The sequence below is a fragment of the Pleurodeles waltl genome, chromosome 1_1 (assembly GCF_031143425.1).
Source record: "Pleurodeles waltl isolate 20211129_DDA chromosome 1_1, aPleWal1.hap1.20221129, whole genome shotgun sequence".
Lineage (NCBI taxonomy): Eukaryota > Metazoa > Chordata > Amphibia > Caudata > Salamandridae > Pleurodeles > Pleurodeles waltl.
This window is the reverse complement of record NC_090436.1, coordinates 22,753,707-22,779,091: the sequence shown is the minus strand read 5'-3', so window position 1 is coordinate 22,779,091 and position 25,385 is coordinate 22,753,707. Positions and strand designations below refer to the sequence as shown.

The 25,385-nt window shown below is 45.2% G+C and overlaps 1 protein-coding gene across 1 annotated transcript; it reads left to right on the top strand.

Moving 5' to 3' along the window:
• Positions 1–6,626: 6,626 nt before the first annotated feature.
• On the top strand, positions 6,627–24,693 carry LOC138288518 (uncharacterized). The gene is made up of 4 exons (XM_069230077.1): positions 6,627–6,641; positions 6,738–6,780; positions 8,761–9,424; positions 19,158–24,693. The coding sequence occupies exons 1-4, from the start codon at positions 6,627–6,629 to the stop codon at positions 19,519–19,521; spliced, it is 1,086 nt and encodes a 361-aa protein (XP_069086178.1). The 3' UTR covers positions 19,522–24,693.
• The last annotated feature ends 692 nt before the right edge of the window (positions 24,694–25,385 follow it).

Below are 25,385 nucleotides of genomic sequence, written 5' to 3'. Positions count from 1 at the left end.
TGTTATGTGTCACTGGGATCCTGATACTCAGGACCCCAGTGCTCATACGTTTGTGGCCTATATGTGTTCCCTGTGTGTTGCCTAACTGTATCACTGAGGCTCTGCTAACCACAACCTCAGTGTTTATGCTCTCTCTTTGCTTTCAAATTGTCACTGCAGGCTAGTGACTAATTTAACCAATTCTCATTGGCACACTGGAACTCCCTTATAATTCTTTTTTATATGGTACCTAGGTACCCAGGGTATTGGGGTTCCAAGAGAGTCATATGGGCGGCAGCATTTATTTTGCCACCCACAGGGAGCTCAGACAATTCTTACACAGGACTGCCACTGCAGCCTGAGTGAAATAACGTCCACGTTATTTCACAGCCATTTTCACTGTACATAAGTAACTTATAAGTCACCTATATGTCTAACCCTCACTTGGTGAAGGTTAGGTGCCAAGTTACTTAGTGTGGGCACTCTGGCACTAGCCAAGGTACCCCCACATTGTTCAGGGCAAATTCCCCGGACTTTGTGAGTGCGGGTACACCATTACACGCGTGCACTACACATAGGTCACTACCTATGTGTAGCATCACAATGGTAACTCCGAACATGACCATGTAACATGTCTAAGATCATGGAATTGTCACCCCAATACCATTCTTGTATTGGAGGGACAATTCCATGATCCCCCGGGTCTCTAGCACAGAACCCGTGTACTGCCAAACTGCCTTTCCGGGGTTTCCACTGCAGCTGCTGCTGCTGCCAACCCCTCATAATGGTTTCTGCCCCCCTGGGGTCTTGGCAGCCCAGTCCCAGGAAGGCAGAACAAAGGATTTCCTCTGAGAGAGGGTTTTACACCCTCTCCCTTTGGAAATAGGTGTGAAGGGCTGGGGAGGAGTAGCCTCCCCCAGCCTCTGGAAATGCTTTGATGGGCACAGATGGTGCCCATCTCTGCATAAGCCAGTGTACACCAGTTCAGGGATTACGAACCACAAACAATTATTGAGGGAATGATATTCCTCATGACATTCTAGTACTTTCTTGTGCCAAATTCTGGATACATGTCGTCAATTTGCGGGATATCTGCAGTGGAAATCCGTTATAGTTCCTAAAGTACGAGTATTTCACATTCAAGATAGTAGCAAAGGATGTCTTTTGCTGTCAATAGAGATTCAGCGGACTGAAATCCAAGTAACAGGAGAATGGGACGGAGACTCTACTTCAAAATCCTCTAATTAGTCCCATAGTTGATTCACCGTGGTCTCAGTATTGGACGGACTGGCGTTCAATCCCCCCCAACAAAGGACAATAAGGCTAACCTTGGCCAGTTGAGTCTTTATTGTCTAAGTGGTGAAAAGTGGAGAGTAGCTCTGTAATAGATTGGTTACTCCTTTATCATCCACTATATGGTCACTTCCCTGTTGGGATGTGAACCACTCTGTTTGAAGTTTTTTAGCTAGCCAGCAATGTGAAGTTATATTCTCAGAGTTCCTATTAGTATGTTTAAGTTTAGAGCAGTGGGAATTGTCCACTGAACCTATATCAAATGATGAGAATGCCAGACAGGGATGCTGTCTCAGTAAAGCCATAGCTAGGCAAAAACTTTGTCCATATGGCTGTAAGAGAAAACATGGTTGCTGTTTCTCTTGAGTTGGAGCCTGGAAGTGATGCTGTCCTATAAGCTCCACACTAGGGCAGGGATGCTGTCCTAAGTGTTGTGAGGCAGTGCAGGGTTGCTGCACTAAAGATTCTCTGGGAGGTTTGGAGGGATACTCCATGTTAACTAAAATGGTGCCCTTTTTCTCACCAATATTAGTTATCCCAAAGAGAGGTACTTCTACCTCAGGGAGTACAGCTGTGCTAGCTGATGGTTCCCTTGGCACAGGTGCCACCCCAGGAGAGGTTTCTCCCACCACAGGAATAGCATCCTGAATGGCAGGGTGGGTAGGGGATACTTTGATGCCCTTTTTACCTGTTGTTGGAGAACGATCCTGAGTTTTCAGGCCTTTTTCTCTCCTTTGCTTTTTCATTTCAGCTGAAATGAGAGGAAGCAATTCCTCAGGCATACCCAGCATGGCTTCATGGGTATTAAACTCTACCTCAGCTCAACCTGAGGCCTCTAGGTCAGTGGTTCCCAACCTTTTGACTTCTGTGGACCCCCACTTTATCATTAATTGAACCCAGGGACCCCCACTGAATCATCATTGGAATCCGGGGACCCCTCACTGAGTCATTACTGGAAGTTTGGGACCGAATTTGTCAATATTTATTAAAAAATTATAATTTTCTAAGCAGTCGCGGACCCCCTGAGAAGGCTTCGCGGACCCCCAGTGGCCCCCGGACCACAGGTTGGGAACCACTGCTCTAGGTCATTACCTAAGAGACAGTCTACAGGTAAGCTAGGTGATACTACCACCTGCTTAGGGCCAGTAACTCCACCCCAACTAAACTGAATTATAGCTAAGGGAAAGAACTTAGTGGAGTTATGGACATCAATAATCTTGTACTGTTGTCCAATAATGTGTTGTGCAGGAGACACTAGCTCTTCAGTCACCAAAGTGATACTGGCACCTGTGTCCCTGTAGGCCTGAGCCTCAACACCATCTATGGAAACTGTCTGCCTGTACTTATTGTAGGAGGTGGCCTGGCTTATAGTGGGTACCTTGTGGTACTTACACTCTCTGCCAGGTCCAGTTATCCCTTATTAGTAGAATAGAGGTGTTTCTAGCAGATTAGGCTGATAGAAGGTAGCTATGGCAAAGCATCTTAGGCTGAACTAGGAGACATGTAAAGCTCCTACTATACCACTTATATAACTCAATATCATACGAAAACACAATAGTCAGAGTTACTAAAAAAGGTACTTTATTTTTATGACTAAATGTCAAAAGTATCTCAGTTAGTACCCTCAGTTAGAAGGTAAGTAATATACACAAGTCATAGGTACACAAACCCAAAACAGGTAAGTAATAGTAAGAAAAGTAGTGCAAACAATGTAGAGTCACAATAGGATGCAATAGGTGAACATAGGTGTAGGGGCAACACAAACCATATACTCCCAAAGTGGAATGTGAATCACGAATGGACCCCAGACCTATTGGAGCTTGTAGGGGGTCGCTGGGACTGTAAGAGTGTAGATACATACAACCTAGAGTACGGGGCATCACACCTCATGAGTAGGCAATTCAACTGCAAATCCAAGTGTGGTATGTTGACCACTGTCCGGCTAACTTAGGGCCCTATTCACACAGTTCTACACCCTGGAAGTACATGATTTACTGTGATGTTCCTGTGGTACACACAGAGGGAACATGTTGGTGTACGTGGTACACCTCCCTTGCACACAGATATGTTGAACAGATTTCCTTGCTGCCAAGGATGGTTGTGTGTGTTTACAACATGCAATGTGTGCAAAACTGGCTTGAGATGTCTTCACCTGAATATCAGGGTGATTTGCATTCCATATGTGTACTGGAGCATGGTGCGTGTATGTGTAACAGGCCTCATCCTGCAGTTCCTATCTGTGCAGGCAGACAGTTATCTGTGTATTGTGTCCCCCATATCTATTTCTTATTGTGTCAGTTAGGTACTTGCTGTCTGCTTACCTACAAACAGGCCATTACCATATTGTCCATCCTGGAATCTCTGGTTTATGTTGAACTGCCGGACGATGTAGGCATCATGTACACTGCCTAGGTATTTTGCCACCACATTCAGGATCAACCCAGGATGGTCAACAATGGTCTGTACATTCATTCCGTGGGTATGTTTGTGGTTCTTGTATAAGTGGTCAGTTGCAGCAGGAGGGACGAGTTGCACATGTTTGCAGTCCATAGCACACAACACATGGGTAAACCCAGCACTGGCGTAGAAGCCTTTTTTTTCCTGATGCAGTTGCATTATTAGGCCCAAGGATATGGGGGTATGTGAGGCAGATGGTGGCATCCAGGACAGAGAGGAGGAATGCTGACAGGGATGGCTGTGATACTCCTGCCACTTGTGCTGCAGTGGTCTGGGAAGAACCTGATGCAAGCATATGTAGCCCAGCCAGAAGCTTGGTCAAGTGGTGGTATGTTGGTCACCCTGTCGACCATAGTCTGTGGTCTGGGGGCTATGAGGTGGAGCAGTTGGATAAGCAGCTGGTAGAAGGTGATGACCTCTTCCTTCCTAAGGGCAATCAGGGATGTCCGCTGGTGGTAGATGCACTCCTTTCTCTTGTGCTGCTTCTGTGGTGCGAGTGGTGGTGATTCTGGTGGTGTTGGTGGATGTGGTGGTGATGGTAGGGGTTAAGGTGGTCTTCTTGGTGCCCCAAATTGTAGTAGGAGTATAATCCATGTTGTCCTCCAGGTTGCCAGTGTGTTGGGTGTGTTCTCCTTATGTTCCTTTGCCAAAGAGTCATTTTAACGCCTGGTCTGACCAGGCGTCAACATTTTGACACTAGTCAGATTTAGAGAGACTTTCCTAAGCGAGCATCATTTTTCAGAAAGGTTGTAAATATAACTGCGTCAAACCATTGTCATTTTTAAGGGGGACTGCCTACTTTGCATATCATTGTCGGTATGTGACGCAGCCAGATGCGACTCTGTTAAAAAATGGCGCTGGGTTGGAAAAAGTGACGCTAGAGGCCTCTAGCCTCAGTTTGTATTTATGGAGTTATTTTAGCGCCGCCACAGCTTAAAAAAACATGTTGCTGCGACGGCGCTAAATAAGCACCATAGTTTCAGCACACTACCATGACTTTCTTCCAACTCTCAAAATATTTCTGCTATTTAACGCATTCATGCCCCGACTGAATAGAATGTAAACACTAATTGAAAACCACTGCACAGATTTCCACTGGGGCAAGCAGAGGCACTGCCTTGACCACAATTTTACTGTCCTGCTAAGTTTGGTGCGATTCTGTTCAGCCATATTTCTGTATAGAAGAGAAATGAATACTAATGAGGAAAAAATAGGAAATGTCTCTTTTGTGACCCCTCCCCCCTCTAGTTTGACCCATGCTTAGCAACATTTTGTATGCCAAAGTCAAGAGGATGAACGTTTTTATTGGGAAGTTTCAGCAGAAGACAAGTTCGATGCACTAGGAGTGGGAAAGTATTGGCTTTGATTCCTGGTTGATCGTGTGCATTCAGCACTGGGCGGTTGTTTTGAATTTTGTCTGCTACCCCATTAACACACATGGGCTGCATAAAAAGCGCCTCCTCTCCAGTGTATTAACTACAGTTTGTAAGGAAATGAGAGTGAGGACAAGTTTCACGTTCTGATGAGACCTTAGAAGTGTCGGAATGGACTAAACTCAGGGTTTGATCACCTACGAACATTTATTCTCAAGGAATGTAACATGCAGCAGTGGACATCCGTGTGAGTAAATATTATAATGGGGCTCACTAGTTTTATTGTCACAGAACCCTCACTTTGAGCACTGCACCACCGTCACTCACATAATCGTTGGTAAATGTCAAGGTAAATGTAATTTAAGCTTTCTGTAATAAAAAGGCCTCTGTGATTCATTTCTTGCATGACAACATTTTTAATTCAAGTAACAACCGGCCTGCATATGTGAGCAGAACTGTAAGTGAACGTGACCCACTGAATCTCTGGATTAGTCGCCATTACCATGAATTTATGACATTTGTCACTTAACTTGCATACTTTGCAGATTTCACAAAAATCGTGTTTCTGGCACAAATGGATGACAATATTACTGTCAGATAAGGTGCTGCATTATTTGCCATTTTTGCCACATAGTTTAGAAAATCTTAATATAAATTACATAATCTTGCCGCATAATCGTATTGGCCCTGACACTGCACCGTTGTTTGGGGGTGAGTGTTAAGATAATGAAGATAGTATTTCACATGAACCATGAAATAGTTCACTTATTTCACGGTTCCCTGAGAAAACTTATATCGTTTTAACACCACTGTATCCTGTGCTATGACAGCAGCAAGCATGTAATATAGAGGATATGTAATGGGTAACTGCGTAATATGGTCCAGTATTGCCAGTGAGGCAGCAGATGAAATGTAAAGTTATCCAAGATTACAATACTGTGCACAAAGACACACTTTAAGCCAATAATGTTGACGCTAGTGCAACAAAGTGCAAGGAGGCCCATTGCTTAGAATGGGTGCATCAATTTAATGCCTGCTTTGATGCCAAAAATAGTGCAGTGAAATCTTGTAGATTTCACTGCGCCATATTTGTGGGCTCCCTAATGCGGAAATTCCCCCCTTGAATACATTATGCCTGACGCAGGCATAATGTGGCACAAGGGGTCGCAAAGTGGCACACTGGATGCATTGTGCTACTTTGTAAATATGGCGCAGTGAAAATTGACAACTGGAAATTAAATTAATGTAATAAAATGACTCTACTATGGAACAAGGAGACGCTAGAGCCTTGAAAATCTGGCCCAAAGTTTCTGCTCTGTGTTGTATTGGGGAGAGAGCAGTGCAATGCCAGTTCAAAGATGTGACGATGATACTCTTATCCACGTGCAAGTGCACAACCTGGTTGCCTTACGCCCCACACACACACACACACATACACACACACTGTGACCGGATGGTAGAGAAGGAATTACTCCGACAGAGTTCCAAGTGTGAACACAAAGAAGGTTTATTAGAATATTATAGATGAAGCAAGTGCAGGTACGTTTTTATGGTCATTAATTGCTGGGTTTACGGTGGTATGGGGTTGTCTGTATTCAGGTCTTCACTCTCCTTTTTTCTGTTCCGCTTCCGTAGGGGTTCCCCGGGAGGTACATGCAGAAAGAAGAGAACAGTAGTGGTAAGTGGTCTAGGCACTTCTGTCGTATGGTAAGTTTTGCATTTTTATTTTCCTTTTACCCTCACTTTCTATTCCTGATACTATCCTTTCCAGTCTTCGTATATGTATCAATCTTTTCTTTTTTATGGTTGTGCTCGCCCCCCCCCCCCCCTACCATGCTCGTGATCCTGTGTGCGCGATGACTTCGGTGATTTAAACTCTTATTGTTTTCTACGGTGTTAGTGGTAAGTGTTTTCCAGCCCTCCCCCTCCCTTCCTTCCACTCCTTCTCCACTTGTTGTGCTGTGTTTGTGCCCTTGTTTGACTCTCTCTCTCTCTCTCACTCTCCCCACTTTTACTAAGGTTCAGGCTCGTGATACCACGCACCTGTACTGCCACGCTTCTCCAGAAGCGTGGCGGGATGCAGCAGCTCGTCCTCCCGGTCTCTGGGCTTCAGTGTGTCCGATGCTCGTCTCCAGCCGTCTCCTTCAGGATACGAGTGCTCCTCCTGCCTCCGTGTAGTCCTTTGGCTCCGTCTTCCGCTCCCAACGTCTGTATGGTTTCCCGCCAACTCCTCGTTTTGATGATGTTTCACTGGTCCTCGATCGCCTCTAACTCCTTCCTTACAAAACCCAGACGCCGTCAACTCCGGTAGCGGCGATTTTAACTTCCTGACATCCCGCCGCTTGAAAGCGTCCAGCCAATCATGGGAAGGTAAACTGGGCTGCCTGGGCCCACCAGTGGCAGTGTCAGCACAAGTGAAGTCCGAGTACGGGCGAACAGATTCCGTCCCGTCACACACACCTTGGCATATGCTGTCTAGCAAAGATTGTGCACTGGAAGGGTACTCCTCCAGTTTAAAAAAAAACGTTATCAAGACTGTTCAACGTTTCAAACATTGTATGTGTGCTTTACACTGCACCACCTGTGAAAGTGTGAAATGTTTGAATAAATAAATACATATCTCCAAATTAAAGCTCGCCTCACGGAACAAAACACCCTGTCTACATTTGTTAATGCTTTTTGTCGGAAACCATGGGTGGTAGCGCGGCTCCCCTGTGCGACCCAGAGGACGCCACCTTGATGCAAAGGAACACAAGCTAGTGCAAATGGGTGTGGCTTGGCATTACAATCTTTATGGTTTGTTTAACGTTCCTGAACAAATTGTTGAAAACCTTTGGGCAATGGTAATGTCAACGTATGTATGTGATCCTTCGGCTGCAGGATTACGTAATAATGTGGGGTTTGTTGTTATGACGATGAAATGTGTATTTCACAGTTCCTTGTTATATATGGATGTTTATACCACTGCATGTTGTGCAATAACCACATCAAGACGCCTGATAGCCAGACAGCCACAGAGAGAGAGATAGATAGATAGATAGATAGATAGATAGATAGATAGATAAATTACCATGAACTCCCAAGTTTGAACTGACCACAGCACTCTGCTGAAATCTGCAAATCTACCATTCATTGCTTTCCTCCTACAACTGAGTATATTAATATTGTGCTTGCCTTAAAATATCCGGCTTTTCTGGCTCTCTGCCCAATGCGTGCGCTCACTTTAACCTTTTTGGGGCTACAAAAGATTTGGATGTCCAACAATTACTACTCCACAGATGCTTCCCATCTTTCGAATGGCCATCCTACCACAATCTAAAGTGAACCAATGGTAATACAGCCAGCTTGGTGCATGTTTTTGACAGTAAATTCAGTGGATTTAAATAGCTGCAAATCCTGAATTAGGTCCATTGGGGTTATGCCCTCAGATGGCATATTTTGTGCCCCTAAATTTAACTTAGTTGATACAAAATGTACATTGAGCCGAATGCAGCAACAGAGATGCATTATCTAGTACTGAATCTATAAATGTAAAAAGAGGCAATCAGAAAACCAGTTACTGAATAATTATTTTGACCATTAACACTGCTTAATAATCTGCTTGGTATTTAACTGTATCCAAGAATATGTAACAGTGTGTACACTTTTCTATCAACAGATCACAAGGTCAGTTCGGCAAAGGATTTTCTGAAGAAAAGCATTCAGATTGAGAAGGAGAAGAGCAAGCCGTCCATTCACAAACTTCTGCTTGACAGACGGAAGATTGACAAGGATGGACATCGTCAGATGTGCACGTTTGGACCCCGGAAACATGCTTCCAATGGCAAGGTCATCATGCTTCTTGGAGCAACAGGATCAGGAAAGACCACTTTATTCAACGGGATGACCAACTACATTTTAGGAGTTAAGTGGGAGGATGATTTCAGATTTAAACTAATTGACGAAGAGACCAATAGTACACAAGCAGAGAGACAGACCTCTTCAATAACTTCGTATCACCTCATTCACCAGGAGGGTTTCCAGGTGCCACACAGCCTCACTATTATAGACACACCAGGATTCGGGGACACTAGAGGCATCGATCAAGACAGGTTCATAGTTGAACAGATAAGAGAGTTCTTTTCAACACCCGGTGGTGTTGATCATCTCGACGCAGTATGCTTTGTAGTCCAGTCCTCATTGGCTCGTCTCACTCCTTCACAGAGATATATATTTGATTCCATCCTCTCCATTTTTGGTAAGGATGTGGCCGACAACATATTTGTACTGGTCACCTTCGCTGATGGTCAAAAACCTCCAGTTAAGAGTGGCGGAGATACCTTGTAGGATGGTCAGCAGTACCCCTGTGTAGGAAAGTACCATCTTGCCTGGCATGTTAACCCCATATTTCACTGTATATATGTTGTTTTAGTGTGTGTCACTGGGACCCTGCCAGCCAGGTCCCCAGTGCTCATAAGTGTGCACTGTATGTGTTCCCTGTGTGATGACTAACTGTCTCACTGAGGCTCTGCTAACCAGAACCTCAGTGGTTATACTCTCTCTGCTTTCTAAATTGTCACTAACAGGCTAGTGACCAATTTCACCAATTCACATTGGCATACTGGAACACCCTTATAATTCCCTAGTATATGGTACTGAGGTACCAGGAGATCCCTATGGGCTGCAGCATTTCTTTTGCCACCCATAGGGAGCTCTGACAATTCTTACACAGGCCTGCCACTGCAGCCTGAGTGAAATAATGTCCACGTTATCTCACAGCCATTTACCACTGCACTTAAGTAACTTATAAGTCACCTATATGTCTACCCTTCACCTGGTGAAGGCTGGGTGCAAACTTACTTAGTGTGTGGGCACCCTGGCACTAGCCAAGGTGCCCCCACATCGTTCAGGCCAAATTCCCCGGAATTTGTGAGTGCGGGGACACCATTTCATGCGTGCTCTATACATAGGTCACTACCTATGTATAGCATCACAATGGTAACTCCGAACATGGCCATGTAACATGTCTAAGATCATGGAATTGTCACCCCAATGCCATTCTGGCATTGGGGAGACAATTCCATGATCCCCCGAGTCTCTAGCACAGACCCGGGTACCGCCAAACTGCCTTTCCTGGGGTTTCACTGCAGCTGCTGCCAACCCCTCAGACAGGTTTCTGCCCTCCTGGGGTCCAGCCAGGCCTGGCCCAGGAAGGCAGAACAAAGGACTTCCTCAAAGAGAGGGTGTTGCACCCTCTCCCTTTGGAAAAAGGTGTCAGAGCTGGGGAGGAGTAGCCTCCCCCAGCCTCTAGAAATGCTTTGATGGGCACAGATGGTGCCCATCTCTGCATAAGCCAGTCTACACCGGTTCAGGGATCCCCCAGCCCTGCTCTGGCGTGAAACTGGACAAAGGAAAGGGGAGTGACCACTCCCCTGACCTGCACCTCCCAGGGGAGGTGCCCAGAGCTCCTCCAGCGTGCCCCAGACCTCTGCCATCTTGGATTCAGAGGTGTGCTGGCACACTGGACTGCTCTGAGTGGCCAGGGCCAGCAGGTGACGTCAGAGACTCCTTCTGATAGGCTCTTACCTGTGTTACTAGCCTCTCCTCCTTCCTAGGTAGCCAAACCTCCTTTTCTGGCTATTTAGGGTCTCTGCTTTCGGGGATTCTTCAGATACCGAATGCAAGAGCTCATCAGAGTTCCTCTGCATCTCCTTCTTCACTTTCTGCCAAAGGATTGACCGCTGACTGCTCAGGACGCCTGCAAAACCGCAACAAAGTAGCAAAGACGACTACTGCAACCTTGTATCGCTTCATTCTGCCGGCTTTCTCGACTGTTTCCTGGTGATGCATGCTCTGGGGGTAGCCTGCCTCCTTTCTGCACCAGGAGCTCTGACTAAATCTCCAGTGGGTCGACGGAATCTTCCCCCTGCAACCGCAGGCAACAAAAGACTGCATCACCGGTCATCTGGGTCCCCTCTCAGCACGACGAGCGCGGTCCCTGGAACTCAGCAACTCTGGCCAAGTGACTCCCACAGTCCAGTGACTCTTCAGTCCAAGTTTGGTGGAGGTAAGTCATTGCCTCCCCACGCTAGACTGCATTGCTGGGTACCCCGGGATTTGCAGCTGCTCCGGCTCCTGGGCACTCTTCCAGGATTTCCTTTGTGCACAGCCAAGCCTGGGTCCCCGACACTCTAACCTACAGTGCACAACCTTCTGAGTTGTCCTCCGGCTTCGTGGGACTCCCTTTTCTGACTTCGGGAGGACTCTGGTTCACTCCTCTTCCAAGTGCCTGATCCAGTACTTCTGCGGGTGCTGCCTGCTGCTGTGAGGGCTCCCTGACTTGCTGGGCACCCCCTCTGTCTCCTCATCCAAGTGGCGACATCCTGGTCCCTCCTGGGCCACAGCAGCATCCAAAAACCCAACCGCGACACTTGCAGCTAGCAAGGCTTGTTTGCGGTCTTTCTGCAAACTTCTTCACAACGTGGGACATCCATCCTCCAAAGGGGAAGTTCCTAGTCCTCTTCGTTCTTGCAGAAACCAAAGCTTCTTCCATCCGGTGGCAGCTTCGTTGCACCCACAGCTGGCATTTCCTGGGCATCTGCCAACTCTCGACATTGTCGCGACTCTTGGACTTGGTCCCCTTGTTTCACAGGTACTCAGGTCCGGAAATCCACTGTTGTTGCTTTGCTGGTGTTGGTCTTCCTTGCAGAATCCCCCTATCACGACTTCTGTGATCTCTGGTGGTTATAGGTGCACTTTACACCTACTTTTCAGGGTCTTGGGGTGGGCTATTTTTCTAACCCTCACTGTTTTCTTACAGTCCCAGCGACCCTCTACAAGCTCACATAGGTTTAGGGTCCATTCGTGGTTCGCATTCCACTTTTGGAGTATATGGTTTGTGTTGCCCCTATACCTATGTGCTCCTGTTGCAATCTACTGTAACTTTACATTGCTTGCATTACTTCCTTTTGCTATTACTGCATATTTTTGGCATTGTGTACATATATCTTGTGTATATTTGGCATCCTCATACTGAGGGTACTCACTGAGATACTTGTGGCATATTGTCATAAAAATAAAGTACCTTTATTTTTAGTATATCTGTGTATTGTGTTTTCTTATGATATTGTGCATATGACACCAGTGGTATAGTAAGAGCTTTGCATGTCTCCTAGGTCAGCCTAAGCTGCTCTGCTATAGCTACCTTCTATCAGCCTAAGCTGCTAGAAACACCTCTTCTACACTAATAAAGGATAACTGGACCTGGTACAGAGTGTAAGTACCCCTTGGTACCCACTACAAGCCAGGCCAGCCTCCTACATTGGTTGTGCAGTGGTGGGATAAGTACTTGCAACTACTTACCACTTTGTCATTATGTACTTTTCATAAGAGAATAATATACAAAACAAGTTCAGTGTATGTACACCTAACCAAAAAGTTTTGCTTTTCTTCTCTTACACTATCTGCTAAGTGCTGAAAAGTACTCCTTAACTTTCAAAAAGTTTCAAAAAAGTTGAAAACGTTTTTTTTCCTCTTCTTTAAAAAGTCCTGAAACTTTTTCTATCTTTTATCTGTCTCTAAACCTTTTTCTATCATGTCTGGTGTAGGAACTCCTCTTAATTTGGTCAGTACAACATATGACAATCTTAACTTTAAGATAGATGGTTTAGTGGTAGGAAAGGACCCTTCTAGAGAGTTACTGTCTAATAGGCTTATTGAGAATGATAAGGCCCAGGGTGGCACCTCATCTGAAAAGTTGATAGATAGCTCCCACTCTGACTCAGGGGTGCCCCTTGAGAGAGTGTTACAGGGTTCCCTTCTTAATTTGCCCCTTAGCAGACCACCTAGCAATGCTGGTAGTAATAGAAGCTCCCATCACAGTAGGGATGTTTTTGTTCCTGTAGGCCAGGTTGTTAGGGTGCCAACTGTTAGGGACAGGTCTCCCTCTGCTCATTCCAATCTTTCTTCTGTGTCAAAATATTCCCAACCCACCCACCCTGATGACAATATGTTAGAAAGCGAACTCAATAAGTTGAGAGTGGAAGAGACCAGGCTTAAGCTTAAACAGCAACAGCTGGCTCCAGACAGGGAATCCCTAGAATTAGAAAAAGAGAGACAAAGGTTGGGGTTTGGACCCCATGGTGGTAGCAGCAGTCTTCCTGATAGCAATCCTGTGAGAGTGCATGATTCCAGGAATCTGCACAAGATAGTTCCCCCTTACAAGGAGGGGGATGACATTAACAAGTGGTTTGCTGCACTTGAGAGGGCCGGTATGGTACAGGGGGTCCATCAAAGGCAGTGGGCTGCCATCCTATGGCTATCTTTCAGTGGAAAGGGTAGGGATAGGCTCCTTACTATGAAGGAAAGTGATGCCAATAAGTTTACAGTTTTGAAGAATGCACTCTTGGATGGATTTGGCTTAACCACTGAACAATACAGGATTAAGTTCAGAGAAAACAGAAAAGAGTCCTCACAAGACTGAGTAGACTTTGTTGACTATTCAGTGAAGGCCTTGGAGGGGTGGTTACATGGCAGTAAAGTTTTTGACTATGAAAGCCTGTACAATCTAATCCTGAGAGAGCATATTCTGAATAACTGTGTGTCTGATTTGTTACACCAATATCTAGTGGACTCAGATCTGACCTCTCCCCAAGAATTGGGAAAGAAGGCAGACAAATGGGTCAGAACAAGAGTGAACAGAAAAGTTCATACAGGGGGTGACAAGGATGGCAAGAAGAAGGATGGTAAGTCTTCATACAAGGGTGGGGACAAACTCAAAAATGAGTCTTCATCAGGCCCACAAAAACACTCTGGTGGGGGGGGTGGGTCCAAATCCTCTTCTAATCAAGTAAATATACCATGGTTCTATTTATGTAAAGTAAAAGGCCATTGGACAACTGATGCAAGTCGTCCAAAGAAAAGCACCAAACCTCCCACTACCACAACTCCTACTGCATCCTCTAGTGCTCCTAGTAATAGCAGTGGTGGTGGGAGCAAACCTACTAATATCCCATTCAAGGGAGTAGCTGGGCTCACTTTTGGTAATTTAGTTGGGGTTGGTCTTGTTAGGGAGACCACAGAGGCTGTGCTAGTCTCTGAAGGTGCCATTGATTTGGCCACCTTGGTTGCTTGTCCCCTTAATATGGATAAGTACAAGCAACTGCCCCTAATCAATGGTGTTGAGGTTCAGGATTACAGGGACACAGGTGCCAGTGTTACCATGGTAATGGAGAAACTGGTACACCCTGAACAACACCTACTTGGTCACCAGTACCAAGTGACAGACGCTCATAACAACACTCTTAGCCACCCCATGGCTGTTGTGAATCTCAACTGGGGGGGGGGTTACTGGTCCAAAGAAAGTTGTGGTTGCCTCAGATTTACCTGTAGACTGTCTACTAGGGAATGATTTAGAGACATCAGCTTGGGCACAAGTGGAGTTGGAGGCTCATGCAGCAATGCTGGGCATTCCTGGGCATATTTTTGCTTTAACCAGGGCTCAGGCCAAAAAGCAAAAAGGACAGGGTGACTTGGATCCTGGACCAATGGACCAAGTGCTCCCTAAAGCTAGGGTAAGTAAGGGTAAATCCCTACCCACTATCCCTCCCTCTACAGATGATTCAACCTCTGAGGAAGAAGAATTTCCACCCTGTGCAGAACCTTCATCAGAGGAGCTGGCTGCAGACGCTGCTGAGCTTTTGGGTGGAGGGGGGCCTGCCAGGGAGGAGCTGAGTGTGGCACAGCAATCCTGTTCCACATTACAGGGTCTCAGACAGCAAGCTGTCCAACAGCAAAATGGGGATGTCAGTGACTAACATAGAGTTTACTGGGAGGACAACCTCTTCTACACAGAGGCAAGGGACCCAAAACCTGGAGCAGCCAGGAGATTGGTCATTCCCCTGCAGTACAGAGAGTTCCTCCTAACTCTGGCACATGACATTCCCTTGGCTGGACATTTGGGTCAGATTAAAACATGGGAAAGGCTTGTCCCCCTGTTTCACTGGCCTAGGATGTAAGAGGACACAAAAGACTTTTGTAAGTCCTGTGTGACCTGCCAACCCAGTGGCAAGACTGGTGGCACTCCAAAGGCTCCCCTTATTCCACTGCCTGTGGTTGGGGTTCCCTTTGAAAGGGTAGGGGTTGATATAGTTGGCCCCCTTGACCCTCCTACTGCTTCAGGCAATAGGTTTATCTTGGTGGTAGTGGACCATGCCACAACCTGAAGCTATTCCTATAAGGACCACTACAGCTCCTGCAGTGCCAAAAGCCTTCCTGGAAATCTTTTCCAGGGTGGGTTTCCCAAAAGAGGTTGTATCAGACAGGGGTAGTAACTTTATGTCTGCATACTTGAAGGCCATGTGGAAGGAATGTGGTGTAACATAAAATTCACCACACCTTATCATCCACAAACAAATGGAATAGTAGAGAGGTTTAATAAAACTCTCAAAGGAATGATAATGGGACTCCATGAAAAACTCAGGAGGAGATGGGATGTCCTGTTACCTTGCCTCCTTTTTGCTTACAGGGAGGTACCCCAGAAAGGAGTGGTCTTCAGCCCCTTTGAACTCCTATTTGGACACCCTGTAAGAGGTCCCATAACACTTGTGAAGGAGGGTTTGGAACAACCTTTCAAAGCTCCCAAGCATTACATAGTGGACTATGTACTCGGCCTAAGATCCAGAATGGCTGAGGACATGAAAAAGGCCAGTAAAAACCTTCAGGCTAGCCAAGAGCTCCAAAAGCAATGGCATGACCAGAAGGCTGTTCTGATTCAGTACCAACCAGGACAGAATCTGTGGGTATTGGAGCCTGTGGCCCCAAGAGCACTCCAAGACAAATGGAGTGGACCCCATCTCATTGTTGAAAAGAAGGGAGAGGTCACCTACTTGGTTGACCTGGGCACTGCCAGGAGTCCCCTTAGGGTGCTCCATGTCAATCGCCTAAAACCCTACTATGACAGGGCTGATCTCACCCTGCTCATGGCAACAGATGAAGGACAGGAAGAAGAGAGTGACCCTCTCCCTGATCTCTTCTCTTCCACAGAACAAGATGCTCTAGTGGAAGGTGTAGTTTTGGCAGACTGTCTTACTGCATAGCAGAAAGACAACTGCATAAATCTCCTAGGTCAGTTTTCTGAACTCTTTTCTACTGTGCCAGGCACCACATCTTGGTGTGAGCACACAATAGATACTGGAGACAGCATGTCTGTCAAAAGTAAAATCTATAGGCAGCCTGACCATGTCAGGGACTGCATAAAACAAGAAGTTCAGAAAATGCTTGAACTAGGAGTGGTTGAACATTCTGAAAGCCCATGGGCCTCTCCTGTGGTGCTTGTACCAAAGCCTCACTCCAAAGATGGAAAAAGGGAAATGAGGTTTTGTGTAGATTACAGAGGTCTCAACCAGGTAACCAAAACTGATGCTCACCCTATACCCAGGGCAGATGAGCTCATAGATACACTGGCATCTGCCAAGTATCTAAGCACCTTTGATTTGACTGCAGGGTATTGGCAGATCAACTTATCAGAGGATGCTAAAGCAAAAACTGCATTTTCGACTATTGGAGGGTGTGAGAAAGTAGCCTCTTTCTAGCCTTGTTACCCCCACTTTTGACCTGTTTGTGAGTGTATGTCAGGGTGTTTTCACTGTCTCACTGGGATCCTGCTAGCCAGGGCCCAGTGCTCATAGTGAAAACCCTATGTTTTCAGTATGTTTGTTATGTGTCACTGGGACCCTGCTAGTCAGGACCCCAGTGCTCATAAGTTTGTGTGCCCTGTATGTGTTCCCTGTGTGATGCCTAACTGTCTCACTGAGGCTCTGCTAACCAGAACCTCAGTGGTTATGCTCTCTCTGTACAAATTGTCACTAACAGGCTAGTGACCAATTTCACCAATTTACATTGGCATACTGGAACACCTTTATAATCCCCTAGTATATGGTACTGAGGTACCCAGGGTATTGGGGTTCCAGGAGATCCTTATGGGCTGCAGCATTTCTTTTGCCACCCATAGGGAGCTCTGACAATTCTTACACAGGCCTGCCACTGCAGCCTGAGTGAAATAACGTCCACGTTATTTCACAGCCATTTACCACTGCACTTAAGTAACTTATAAGTCACCTATATGTCTACCCTTCACCTGATGAAGGTTGTGGGCAAAGTTACTTAATGTGTGGGCACCCTGGCACTAGCCAAGGTGCCCCCACATCGTTCAGGGCAAATTCCCCGGACTTTGTGAGTGCGGGGACACCATTTCACGCGTGCCCTATACATAGGTCACTATCTATTTATAGCGTCAGAATGGTAACTCCGAACATGGCCTTGTAACATGTCTAAGATCATGGAATTGTCACCCCAATGCCATTCTGGCATTGGGGAGACAATTCCATGATCCCCTGAGTCTCTAGCACAGACCCGGGTACTGCCAAACTGCCTTTCCCGGGGTTTCACTGCAGGTGCTGCTGCTGCCAACCCCTCAGACAGGTTTCTGCCCTCCTGGGGTCCAGCCAGGCCTGGCCCAGGAAGGCAGAACAAAGGACTTCCTCAGAGAGAGGGTGTTGCACCCTCTCCCTTTGGAAAAAGGTGTCAGGGCTGGGGAGGAGTAGCCTCCCCCAGCCTCTGGAAATGCTTTGATGGGCACAGATGGTGCCTATCTCTCCATAAGCCAGTCTACACCCGTTCAGGGATCCCCCAGCCCTGCTCTGGCGCGAAACTGGACAAAGGAAAGGGGAGTGACCACTCCCCTGACCTGCACCACCCAGGGGAGGTGCCCAGAGCTCCTCCAGCGTGCCCCAGACCTCTGCCACCTTGGATTCAGAGTGTGCTGGCACACTGGACTCCTCTGAGTGGCCAGGTCCAGCAGGTGACATCAGAGACTCCTTCTGATAGGTTCGTACCTGTGTTACTAGCCTCTCCTCCTTCCTAGGTAGCCAAACCTTCTTTTCTGGCTATTTAGGGTCTCTGCTTTGGGGAATTCTTCAGATACCGAATGCAAGAGCTCATCAGAGTTCCTCTGCATCTCCCTCTTCACCTTCTGCCAAAGGATCGACCGCTGACTGCTCAGGACGCCTGCAAAACCACAACAAAGTAGCAAAGACGACTACTGCAACCTTGTATTGCTTCATCCTGCCGGCTTTCTCGACTGTTTCCTGGTGGTGCATGCTCTGGGGGTAGCCTGCCTCCTTTCTGCACCAGGAGCTCTGAAGAAATCTCCTGTGGGTCGACGGAATCTTCCCCCTGCAACCGCAGGCAACAAAAGACTGCATCACCGGTCCTCTGGGTCCCCTCTCAGCACGACGAGCGTGGTCCCTGGAACTCAGCAACTCTGTCCAAGTGACTTCCACTGTCCAGTGACTATTCAGTCAAAGTTTGGTGGAGGTAAGTCCTTGCCTCCCCACGCTAGACTGCATTGCTGGGTACCGCGTGATTTGCAGCTGCTCGGGCTCCTGTGCACTCTTCCAGGATTTCCTTTGTGCACAGCCAAGCCTGGGTCCCCGACACTCTAACCTGCAGTGCACAACCTTCTGAGTTGTCCTCCGGCGTCGTGGGACTCCCTTTTCTGACTTTGGGTGGACTCCGGTTCACTCCTCTTCCAAGTGCCTGATCCGGTACTTCTGCGGGTGCTACCTGCTTCTGTGAGGGCTCCCTGACTTGCTGGGCACCCCCTCTGTCTCCTCATCCAAGTGGCGACATCCTGGTCGGATGCAGCTAGCAGCTAGAGGTTGTTGTACAAGGTCTGCAGCCCAAGATCAGAACTGGCCTGACAAAGCAGGAGGAGATCAGGAAAACAAAGGCGGTCCTGGGACAGAACAAGGATAAGATGAAAGCCAATAAGAACTTAGAGTATGAAGTGCCAAAGACTGTGGCAAACAAAAAAAAAAGGAACCGATTTCATAACCAATTGTCAGAAGTGTCACCACACCTGTCACTATCCATGTCAGATTGCTGATGATAGACACAAGGATCTATGTGCAGCAATGGATAAAAATAAGAACTGCCGTATTTGTCTAATGCGCTGTGTCTGGAGTGTTCATTTCAATCAGAAATACAAATGGGAATATGTAACTGAGATTGAAAAAGGAACTTACCAAGAGTTAAAGGACAACTACGAGAAGGCACAAGGCGAAGTGAAGAGAAAGTTGCGGAGCTCATTGATGAGTTTTCTAAGTGCCTCCAGAGACTGGAAGAAATCAACCTGAAGCCCAAGCCGATCTCAACACCGGAGTATATTGACCTGCTGATCATGTCAGAAAAAGAGGAAGCCAAGCCAGGCTACCTGGATTGCATCCAGTCACTGACGGCCATGAAGCAGCGGGTTGTGCTGATTACTAATGTCTGTAAAAGAGAGGAACTAATGTCATCAAGCCATGCACCATCAGGCTCCCAGAAAAGTACCATGGGGAGTATCTTTCAGAGTTTAAAAAATTGGATAAAGTATAAGTAAGGATGTCTGGGTTATGGTATTGAGACATTCCTAATCCAAATGAGTTCTCCCCAGCAAGTTTTTATAAATGAAGCCTCAGAAATAGTTTATTTTCAACCATAGCTATTAATAATCTGCCACGTTTCTTGTTGCTCACTTTAAAACCGAGTGCCAGAGGTGTGAAGTGATTACTTTCATCCAAATAAAGGCGTCTCAGGCTGTGCCTTTGACATCTTTAGGATGCAGAACATTTCTTACAGACTCTTGCCTCTTGTGTCAGACATCTGAGAAATCAACGTGCAGTATTGTGGAACTGGCATGGTACATTGAGAACATCTGGACTGCAGAGAAAAGTAGGGGACGCAGGGTCCGGAATGTCAGGGTGCAGGGTAGGAAAAGACAGGTGAACAAATCTTCTTGCAGACAGATATTTCTGTTAGACTCTGACCTCAGAAGCGTGGGAGTGATGCATGAATCTCTCAGCTAATTGCCCTTATCTTGAGTTATTTTTTCTCAGTGATGGAGTTGTCACTCCACAGGTAATTGTTTCTGCCATGTAATTGAACCTGATATGTAATTGTAATCTGACATGTAATTTTTATCTGCATGTAATTGAACCTGATATGTAATTGTAATCTGACATGTAATTGTATCTGACATGTAATTGAACTTGACATGTAACTGTAATATGAGATGTAATTGTACCTGGTATGTAATTGTAATTTGACATGTTACTGTATCTGACGTGCTGTGTGTCGGCTCGAAGGACGCGCTGTGTGTTGGCGGCAGCTTGGGGCAGGGAGCTAGCCCCTTTAAATTTGGATTTGCGTTCCCGCCTCGCGGGACGGCTGTGTGTCGGCGGTAGCTTGGGGCAGGGAGCCATCCCCTTTAAACTTGGACTCGCACTCTCCCGCCTCACGGGACGCGCTGTGTGTCGGCGGCAGCTTGGGGCAGGGAGCCAGCCCCTTTAAATTTGGATTCGCGTTCCCCTCCTCGTGGGACGCGCTGTGTGTCGGCGGCAGCTTGGGGTAGGGAGCCAGCCCCTTTAAATTTGGATTTGCGTTCCCGCCTCGCAGGACGCACGCGGGCGGCGCCCGGGCCAAGGGCGGGCCCGTCCTTCGCCCGTCATCGCCAGGAAGAGGCTGGGCTGGGCCACCCCTCTTGGCTGAATTATTTAATCTACTACAGAGAGTCTAGATTTGAGGTTACTTCGCAAAGAACAGAAGGTGCTGTTGTCTTTCTTTTCTAGAAGGTGTGCATGATTATTATATAATATCGGGAAAAGAAAGATCAGACTTCAAAAAGGGGAAGGTGGGCTGGGATCTTCAGTCCAACTATCCATTACTAGTTATTTATCTTCTGTAATTGGGGCCATTGAATCTGAATCGGAGCAAGTGGAAGAAAGGATTGGGGCTGTTCAAAAATCTGCTCAGCAGCCTCCTTTGGAGCCCTCTGTTCATATAATTACTAATTCAAAGGTTGGGTCATCTTTGTTGGCTCCGACTACCCGTATTACTCAGTCTGTTCACTGTGATACGCCTTCTCACGACCTAACCAAAACCTCTGTTTTAAGTGTTAATTCATCCTTGGAATACGCCCAGGCAGATTCTCCCCCACCGAATAAGAGGAGAGCATGTAAAAGGTCCAAGAATATTAAAAAGATTTCGGGTCCTAAAAAGAGAACCCACTTTCCATCAGCATCAAGTATCAGCGAACCAGTTACTTTGGTCTCAACCAATGATTCCCTCACGAATAAGGATGTTGCTAGCGATATCACCCGTGCTAGAGGCACTATGCTCAAATCTTTCTGCGAAACTTTAGAGGAGAACCTTATGACTATGATAACCAAAAGACTTAACAGTTTTTGTAATAATGTAATTACCACTCTTTCTCAAACATTTAACTTAACACTATCAAGTCATGAAGCGGAAAAAAAGGATAATTTAACACCTAGGTCACCATCTAATAAATCCTGCTGTATACCTTTGACCAATTCTCTGGTCATCCTTGGACAAGATTATACTGCGAATGATATGCTTCAAGGGAAGTCTAAGGAAGTTTATTCCAATGAACCCAATCTCCCCCCATGTAATAAATCCATAAATCATGCAGAATCTTTACATTTACCTCCTGATTGTATTCCGTATGTTCTGGTGTTAACAAATGCGCCTCCTTTGGATAGTAACACAAAAGAAAATACACAAGCCCTAATTAGGAAGTCCACTCATTGGCTGAAATCCAAATTTGAATCCAAATATCATCCTAACAATAAGATCCTTATGGCACGTGGAGTGAAGTGGGTTGGCTAATTAAGGAAAGCGGATGAGGGTGACTGGGTTGTAATCAATTTTGCAAACCCATATTCAGTTGACTTTTTGTTGGCTAACTAAGATTATTATAATAGGTCAGAAAACGGGATTCATATACACTCTTTGTGCCATTCCTATGATCATTCTCTTCTACCACGAAGTTCCACAGCTGATCATAGTAATTATAGTCTGGTCCCAGTTAGGTCACACCTTCAGACAAATGTACCTACTAGTAATCGTTACTTGGTTCTTAATTCCCTTGATGAAAATGATTGATTCGCGGATACTGAAAGTTCGGGACCTAAACATTTGGTGAGAATATCGATTAATAATGACCAAGACAATCTTATACAGGAAGTAAGCGAGATCCCATTTGATACTTCCCCTTCTAACAATTTGGATAAAACAATACTATGTTTAGGAACCAAACCCATAACTTTGATCAGTTGGAACATTGCGGGGCTTGGGTCCAAAATAAATAATATGGATTGGACGTGTTTTATATCATCCTTTGATATTATTTGTTTACAGGAGACTTGCTCAAAAGACACGTTTTTCTTGGACGGGTACACATCCTTTTATCAACAGGCACTAACCTCCCCAATGGGAAGGGCAAAAGGGGGCCTTTTAGACCTTGTCTCTTTACAATTACCATTATTGGAGGTGTCTCTAATTTGGTCCTCACCCTATTGTATGATTGTCCTATTATCTAATAGGGGAAGTAAAGGTATTCTGATTTTAAATTTTTACAATAATGTTCCTCCAGGTCTCCTCAAGGGAATCCTAGAGGATGCAGTAGATTTTATTGATTCATCTACCAAATTGCAGGATGAAGATCTAGTGGTTCTATGGGTTGGAGATTTTAATATTCCTCTTTGTTGTCGGGAGCCCTCAGAATTGTGTGCCATCCCAACTGAGGGTAAAGAGTCGTTAACACACTTTATTCATTCAACTGATGGAGAAGCTCTGAGTTTTTTTCTATTTAAGTTTGATCTGATTCATGCAATGGAGAATGTGGAATTAGATACTTTAAAAATCCCTCCTTTTATAAGGAACTCGAAGGGGAGTGTTATCACTTTTATCTTTATTGGTTCTTCAGACCACCACCTAATTTCTGATTTTAAGATTATTCCCCACTGTGCTAGTGACCACAATCCTTTATGTATCAAATTAGACTTAAATATTAATCCGGCCCATAGGGATAAGGGATTGAGAAGAAAAACAACTTTTCATATAAATTCTGGCCTACGTCTGAAATGGGATAAAATAGATCCAACGTCTTTTAACCAAGAAATTATCAGATCTAGGTTAGATTCTATTAATATTTGTTTGTCCCAGCAGCTAGATCATGGCCATATAGTCCAAGAATTTGAATCTTTAAGTAATGATATTTCGAATGTCTTGGTGGCGGATAGGCCATCTCAGAGGCCGGTCGCCCATAGATGGTTTGATTCTGCATGTTCATTTGCCCATAAAAAATTAAAAGAAGCCCTTAAAATGGTTCCTTCCTCTCGTAATTTAACCAAACTTGCTAGGGCTGAGTACAAGGCCACTCTGGAAAAAAGGAAAACAGAAATCAGGTCTAAGGCATGGGAAGACCTATTGGCTGCTACTTTTCTAAAGGATACCTTAAAATTTTGGAAGGTGGTAAATCATTCATACTTCTCGGATAGGAACAGTAAGGATGATGATTGTCTTACTGCAGAGGATATATGGTTAAGCCATTTTAGTAAGGTTTTTTGCCCAGATTATGATACTATGACTAAGGAGGACGATTTTATTAAACAGGAAAATATAGATCACAATTCATATGTCTTAGATATCTCATTTGATCTTCAAGAGGTTCTTGGAGCCATTGATCGCTCTAAACAAGGGAAGACTCCAGGCCCTGATGGAGTTCCTGTTGACATTTTTAAATCTATGCCCAATTTTTGGGGCCCCCTAGTCACAAATGTGTTAAGAAGTGTTGTTAAAAGTAATATACCTTCCTCATGGAAATTGGCAACTATTATTCCTATATTTAAAAAGGGCAAAAGACAAGCTCCTTCCTGCTACAGACCAATATCTCTTATTGACTCAACCGCCAAGATTTTGGGTAGTGTGATTTTATCTCAACTAGAGGATTGGGTGACAGAGGCACAGATTTTATCTCCAATTCAATTTGGTTTTAGACCCGGCCTAGGCACAGTCTAGCAAGTATTAAACTGTCAGGATACTTCAATTCGATTTCCTCAGAAGCAGAAGATAACTCCTCAGTCCCGACCCGAGCTACTCACAACAAATTTTAATTGTTCGTGCTGAGTACCCCGGAGGGGGAAAGGGGAATTTAATTGTAGAGAGACTGCCACAGAGATGATGAACGTCAGTACTCAGTCTGCCTCTTCACGTCTAAGATCGGATGCAGCACCTGCAAGAGTCACAGTCGCAATTACTAGGGACACACAACATCAGTTTTACACTTTCTACTCTTAACACTTAATTCTCTTTAATTCTATTATTTCTTCACTCACCCTGAGTTCTCTATAGCCTTGCTTCTCTCTATGAATGATAAGCTCTTCTTAGAAATGCTTATTACTGATTCTGGAAGAACTTCTCAACCTTTGTTACAGATTGGTTTTATGTTGCTATAAATATATATATAGTTGGTGATAATGCGTTCTCCAAATCAGCTGATGTTAGTTGGTTTCTACTTTACATTAGAGAGTTCAATTACGTTTATTGCATTGGTAATTCTTGCTTGTGAAAGTTTGTTTCTCCTGTCTTATTTTGACTTCTGTCAATACTTGTATTTGTAAATGCTTGTTTATTAAAGTTCGCTTCTTCTTTCTTACTTCGACATGTGTTGATAACTTGTATTTGTAAATGCTTGTTTATTAAAGTTAGTTTCTCCTTTCTTACTTCGACATCTGTTGATAACTTGTATTTGTAAATGTTTGTTTATTAAAGTTTGTTTCTCTTTTAAACTCTACTTTGGTTTATTACCGTTGCATTTGTAAATGCTTACTTGTTAACATTCATTTCTCCGTTAAATTCGGCCTTGGTTTATAACCTTGGTCTTTGTAAATACTTGCTTGTTAAAGTTTATTTTTCTTTTGACTTTGGTATCTTAAACAGGAACCTTGTAAACATAAGGTTTATTCATACATTAAACTCTATAGCCTTGCCAAACCTCCACTAGAACGGTCTACTATCAAACTCCTCAAATAAACCTTGACAATATTTATCACGTTTTCTGTAAAATAGTCTTCAAGTGTAATTTTACCTCACAGGAGTTTCTGCTCTGAAGCGCGCTCTCTCTCCACACAGCTGATTCCTGTCAGACCTCAGTTGAAGTGCAAGGCTTCCAGCTGGTGAGCTTGTAACCTAGCAACCAACCGATTGCAAGACTAGAACTGTAACTAACCTTCGGGACTCACGACGGCCATCTTGGATCTTCTCTTCTGATTCTTCCTTTGAAATAAGCGCAAGATTACTCTGCAAACCTTCTTCCAGTTTGGGCTTTGATGTCTCCACTGAGGATATCTCTTTGCTTTTCTCAAGCATTTCTTTGATTTGATTTGGCAAGTTTGTGTGGTC